General features: G+C 39.1%; 1 protein-coding gene across 1 annotated transcript; it reads right to left on the bottom strand.

Moving 5' to 3' along the window:
• Window positions 1-371: 371 nt before the first annotated feature.
• Window positions 372-5,594, bottom strand: LOC310927538 (spindlin-Z-like). The gene is made up of 5 exons (XM_083889848.1): window positions 5,512-5,594; window positions 4,812-4,854; window positions 3,582-3,841; window positions 1,999-2,232; window positions 372-1,577 (listed from the first exon to the last, which is right to left on the bottom strand). Exons 2-5 carry the CDS (start codon window positions 4,829-4,831, stop codon window positions 1,372-1,374), a joined length of 720 nt encoding a protein of 239 aa, XP_083745974.1. The 5' UTR covers window positions 4,832-4,854; window positions 5,512-5,594; the 3' UTR covers window positions 372-1,371.
• Between the last annotated feature and the right edge of the window lie 1,189 nt (window positions 5,595-6,783).

Here is a 6,783-nt window from a genome sequence, read left to right on the forward strand (position 1 = left end):
AATATTTATTAATGTTCAACTAATGCTAATAGTGTGTACTTACTATAAAGTGTTACCCCAACGACTAATTAATCAATAATCAACAGAATACTTGATTATAAATCACCACAAAAAGCCTACTCGGGCTGAAACATGCACCGTGTCACTAACTGAGGAATAATAATAAAAAACATGTTTCTTCTCACTGGACCCATCACTTAATAATTTCAATGATGCTTCATATTAACAGGGTACAGGGAGTTGCCCCTGGTCATGATGCTTATATTTAAAATGTGTCTGAGTGATGAGATTAACGTATTGATCTTCTTACCACCACAGCGCCGACAGCAACACAAACTAAAACAAATCACCACAAGAGAAAAATCCCTTTCAAGCAGCTTTGTTTTATGTTCATAAAAATGTTTCAAGATAATATTTACAGAACAAAACATGATATGGGTCACAAGGGACAATATTTTGAGGCCTTGATATATCATATCACATTTTTCATTTTTGGCAAATCATAAAAGACTTTCAGTCCAAACTACGAAACCATGTTAGTGGCCAATTTGAACAACATAAACATAGTGTAGCACAAATACCACAGAAACAACATGACATCAACACTGGTATTATATATATACGTACATATATATATGTATATATATAATTATCATTTAAAAACCAGAAAAGAAATATGATGCATGATAATTTAAAATCTGTGTTTTATGATGTCGTGTGAAATATTGGGAAAGTCTCACCGGTGCCTGTAGACGTCAGCTGAACTGGTGGTTCTAAAAAACTGGTAAAATGAGCACACTGGTCAAATGTCTATTACTTCTACATTCAGCAGACTGAGGCCCACTCAGTGACACACACGAAGCACACCAGACCAGTCGTACAGCCAGAAATTCCGAATGAAATAAATAGCACAGGCATATAAAAGTGAAATGAAATAGGAGTAAAACACAGAGGTACAGGTAAGAAAGCTGTGTTTCTTTAGTATGCTGTGTTGATTACAAAAAGTATGAATTTGGAGTTTTAAATTTGCTCTATACAAGTGTTAATTAACCAAATCGAACGTCTCGCTCCATGTCATCCGTTGGGCTATACAACTGTCTCAGACCAGCCTTATTTACACCGAAAAGGACCTATTAGTCATGTATTAGGGTCAAATTAAAAGTGAGAATCACAGACCAAAACGTTGTGTCGAGTAAGAATGAAGGAAGTGTCAAAAGACAAAAATAAAACTAATTTTAAAAAATAAACTGGGCTTTTGATCTTCGGCACATTTCCTCCCACTGCAAGAGATCTGAAACTAACACTTTGACCGGTAACGACTGGTTGAGAAAAAAAGAGCCCTCCGCTGAAAATGAAACCAGGTAGTCCATTCTAGGTGGTCTTCACAAGATCGTAGACATGGATGTGAACGTCATCATCATATTTGATGTAATATACCGTGGGCTTCGCTGGAACCTGGTAGATGACCAACCCCGTCCTCTTCACCCCGTTATCTGTGACATACTCCACCTGTTTACCCACAAGGCTTTCTGGCTCCTCACCAGGCTTCCTGTCTGCTGGCAGCAGGTGTTTGTTCTCTGGGTGACAAATGGAAAAACACAAAGGCAGGTAAGTTGGCAGACAGTGATAAATATGGTGAGTGGAAGGGGTGGTTTCCTTCTCTAGCAGAGTTTAAACATTTCCCAAAAGAAAAAACCTCAAGGTTAAGAATTCAATTATCTGCAGCTTGAACATGAACTCTGACCAAACAGACCCAGCTCAGTCCATTCATGTGCTTGACCTCGACTCCTCCAGCTACTCCTAGATAGTACCGTCATCAAAACAACTCAAGACGCAACTGTGCACAAAATGTTCAGGGGAAAAAGGCGGAGAGTGTACCACGACTATGTAAATCATTTCACCTCCTCCCACATTTCCACGAGAATCTGAAAAATTTGCCTGGTTTATTTTTTTTTTTTCGCATGGAAAATGCGAAAATGTGAAATCTCGTCACTGTACCTGACTCCGGGAGGACGCGTAGATCTCCATCCTTGTAGTCGTCCCACAGCTGGTACATGTACAGCACCGGGTCTTTCTCATAGGTGATGTAATACCAGTGGGTCATGATGGGGGCTTTGGACAGAACCATTCCTCGCCACTCATTCTTCTCACCATCTTCCTTCTCGAACAGATGCTCAACAGCTCGGCCCACGAGCTCCTCTGCCCCAGGAGGCACCTTGATCTTATTATTCACTAAAGAAAGAACAAGGCACTTAAATTAAGAAAAGTAGATACCCCAAATTAAACGGACTCATTAATATGATTATAAAATTAACATTAAAATATGTACAAATTTAAGTATTCCGGTTTCTCAATGTCCACCAATAACTGGGCTCAAGTGTTCACACAATCAATGTTGATGATAAGCCTTTCCATGTGATTTTCTGTTCTGCCATTGTTTGTAATTAATCAATTCCTCAGAAGTTCAGTTTTATTATTTGAGGCAGAAACGTGGTTATATAACAGGGTATATGCAGAAAGTTAAATTCAGTAGCATTTTAAGACTTTTTCAAGACCTACTCAAAATATTTTTAAGACCTTATCGCCACTTCAAGCTGTAATCAGCAACACATATTTATCTTATTTTACAAACAGTTTTAGTTTGCAATTAAATCTATAGAGTACAATTCCGGGCAATTTCGGATATTATTTTGCACCAGGAGGAGTGCATTCGCTGTCGCAAGATGCGTGACGTCACGTGCTCGTGTGTGGCCCCAAGCTGATCTTGCAGGACGAGCACGCGGGGAGGAAATACATTCATGCACACTTTTTGCAGTCAAACTCTATGGACAAAATGTAATACCTCACGAAATCGCAATTAAGACTTTTTAATACTTTAAGGGCTTTAATTCCCCCAAAATTGATTCACCAACTTTTAATACTTTTTATGACCCCGCCGACACCCCGTATAATAATCTAATATTTCATACATGAGTCGGCAAAAACAGCCGTGTCTAGGGTAACCCAAACAGCCAGTAATAGTCACATCACTAGAGCTGTGAAGAAAAACACCAACTCAAATTCTAAAAATCCAGCTAAGCGTTTCCCACCAAGCGGTACAGTGCAGTTCAGCTCACCAGGGGGCAGTTTGGAAGAGTACATCCTAATCTGACTGGTGTCTCTGCTGCAGGGTGTGTGGGCCAGATATGTAAATGATGTAACTATTTATGCAGTTGCATCACCTACCTTAACAGCGTGACATCACACCAGACAACACAACATAACTCGCCAATAAATTCCACAAAGAAGAAAAGAGTGCCACAGTAAACAAAGAGCAACAATGAGAGACAACCAGCTTTTCCGTGGTATTTTCTTCTTGGCACGTGGCTGCTTATCATGAGGAGAGCGTGCGACAATGGAAACGGATATAATAGCGTGACATACTGAACTGAACCATGCTTTTACCGCTTGGTGGAAATGGAGCTTTAGTATTGTTTCATTTCAGATGTTCTGTGTGCAAGACTTAGTATGACCAAAGATGCTACCAAAAGAGTTAAAAAGCACATCACCACTATCAATGCCAAAATATGCGTCAGACTCACCAACTTTCTCTGCCAACACCTGCAGGTTGGACACCCGGTTGTCTTTGAACAGCTCAATGCCATAGACGCAGTCAAAGCCATCATATTTGACCATGTAGAGGGAGCTGTTCACACTTAGGCGCTCTAGAACGGTGCCTTTCCACTTGGTCACGTTACCCTTCTCCCTCCAGGTGTGCTGGATTCTGCGGCCTAGCAGGTTGTCAGGGTCTGGGCTCAGGGTCGATGCCGAACTCTCACTGAGCTCTCCACTGCTGCGCTTCCTGTGAACATGGAAGAAAAACAACACATTAGTTACAGATCTAGCTATAAATCTAGCTATTGATCAAGCATGATGCATTTTTTGTAGTATGTTTGAGGTATTGAATAAAAATAATATTGGAATTTTAAGATATGAAATGAGCTGGTATTTCACCTGTAACAAACAAAAATGAATATCTGACAGTGAAAAAACATTTCACAGAATGATGCAAGCCCATAATATAATAGCATTTTTCACTGTCTTTTCTCTCCTCCTCTGTTCAGACCTGGAATCAACATTTGTCTTGAGAGATTAAATCACATGGCAACTCAATGCATTTAGGCATGTCGAACAAGGTTACTATAGTTACGTAACAAATTAAAGAAACCTAAAATTAAATCAACTGAAACTGAATTGTGTGTTCTCAAAACTAAATAAAAACTAAAACTAATGAAAAATCCCAACATTTCAAATTGATAACATTGATGTAGATATGATGAAGACATGAGTTCAACACGAGCATCGGAATAAGAAAGAAAGTTTGAGACTGTGGCAGGGTTATTGGTGGACCAGATGGGCTGGTTTGAGAATTTGAAAACTCCACTGCTCCACTCAGAACCAAGAATACTGGAGGTTGACTGAAAATGGTCTGGAGGGGTGGGAAATTACAGCTAGCAACAGTTCTCCGAGTGTTGATGCCACAGGTCAGGGAAGAATGACAAGATTGGTTCAAGGGCATCTCAAATAATTATGATGTTCCAGACCTTTGCAAAAAAACACCTCTTATCTACCCGATGTCAGATTCTATTATCAACTAGTCTGGAACTGAAATGAAGAACAACACAGGAAATACAGGGGGATTTAATATCAACATAAGATGGTATTTGTTTACAGTGTAAATGGGAGTATTTCCTGGTGTGCCACTGCCTGTGTGCACAATACATACACACTGTTGTTTATTAAACATACAAAAGAGTTTAGTTTGAACCTACCTGCCCCGTTTCTTTGACATGTTTCCATAAATCCACACAATCCCTGCGAGACAAAATACAGTCAGTCAGTGAATGTGACAAGGCCGACTGACGTTCTCCTTCTCCACACGCTGACAACAGTCATTCATTACAGAAAAAATACATATCATTAGCATTATAATGTACACGAGGTCGTCTTTTGTCAGGCAGAAGTCCTGCTGTCCGAAGCTCTATTGATTAACCTCGCAGAACCGGATGTAAACAACGAAACTGCGACAAGCCGATGCTAATGCTAGCTAACGCAGCTCAATGCTAACAGAGAGACCGTGTACAGGTCTTATATTTACACAGCTAACTGTATGGCGAGTAAATAATCTAACTTCTTCTGAGCTAACCACGCAAACACCGAGCAGACCATCGCCAGAAACGTTTAACTACACCGTGTCAAATATAGGAAAGAGTCATTACAGTAGCTTATGTCAGTGGTTCACTCCAGGTACTGTAGAAACACAATCGAGCAGCATTCTCAACGTTTTGGTTTGGTTTCTGCATTTCTAGACATACGCTAGCTGAACAAAAGGAAATGCATCGCCATGTAAGCGCAATTTTTTTTGGGCTAAAACAACACTGGCGGAAAATACGAAGAGAACTGGACATTAGAAATTAAATCGAGCTGTCAATGTAATCATGTGGGTCAATAGGCGGCAGCTGTTGGCATTACCTGATCAATAATCTCACATGTGTTTGTCTTTGCAGAATAGATTCCACCGAAACGTTGGGTCAATACACGGAAACTACTGTGAGTTATGGACTACAACTCCCAGAAGTCACCTGCGGCTCTCAAAGAATTCTGGGCCTTGAAGTCGGGTTATTTTAATGCCGCTCAGTTTAGTTTATTCGCTAATAATTTGAACAGCACTTGGGCTCTTTGGTGTTTTCTCTATTTTACCAGTTGACAATTCAAGTCACGAACAACGTTTTCGAAGACATATTATCTGACATTAATCATGTATATGTTATGAAGTAGTGGTCGTCAGACAACTACATTTCCCATCATCTTCCACAGAACGATTTCACCTTTTCCTCCTGTTGCTGACTGCTGCAAATGTCCACATTTTTCCCTCACCATACCCCGCCCAGTGAGTAATGATTACAGTAAGACTAAAGGTAATGTTATTAGACACGTTGCTTAAGTATATCTTACAAAGTTAATTTAAAAAAAAATAGTTACATTACTTATGTTTAGGACAAACAAACAAAAAACAACCATCACATTTTATTTTATTGAACATTATCCATTAATCTATGGGAAATATTTTGTTTTCATTGTTGGTTTTTGTTTCAGTTTAAATTATTTCAACCTATATATCCAGACTTTCTGAGTAGTTATAGATCATGACTGAGATCTCCCAACAAAAACATAGACAGAGATATATAATTACTGACAATGATGACTCATTATTATTTAGAATTTATTTCTTACTTGTTTATTTGAACTGTTTGAAACCATAAAACACAGAAGGTATATATTTTTTTCTTTTTGTGCTGAAGTGCTTATTTGTACCACAAGATGTCATACTAAACACAAACTGTCTGCTGCCGGCTGTACCTCAGATGATGAACTGACCAGTGTGGAGAGTGAATGATGCAGTATCCTTGGGCGCTTGTCTGACAGCTTTTTCCAAGAGATAACTCTTGGTTTTTTATCTTGTGCTGTGTCACCTGTAAGTGTATGACTCAACTGTGATGTGGAGATAAAACTTATTTCTATATATAAACCTTCACCTTCTGTTGATGGCAATCAAAGGAATCCGTGTACAATACATTAAAAATTGTGACTACATTTCCATTGTTAGTGTTTAACTCTCGTTTGTTTCACACAGATTTATTACCCATTCACTAAAAACTCCACCTCGCTCACTCACAAATACACATTTATCGTTCATCACACACTATTCCATGACAAAAGAGAACAGTGATAATGAAACACTTT

The sequence above is a fragment of the Microchirus variegatus genome (assembly GCF_963457635.1).
Source record: "Microchirus variegatus genome assembly, chromosome: 5".
In the NCBI taxonomy this organism is placed as follows: Eukaryota; Metazoa; Chordata; class Actinopteri; order Pleuronectiformes; family Soleidae; genus Microchirus; species Microchirus variegatus.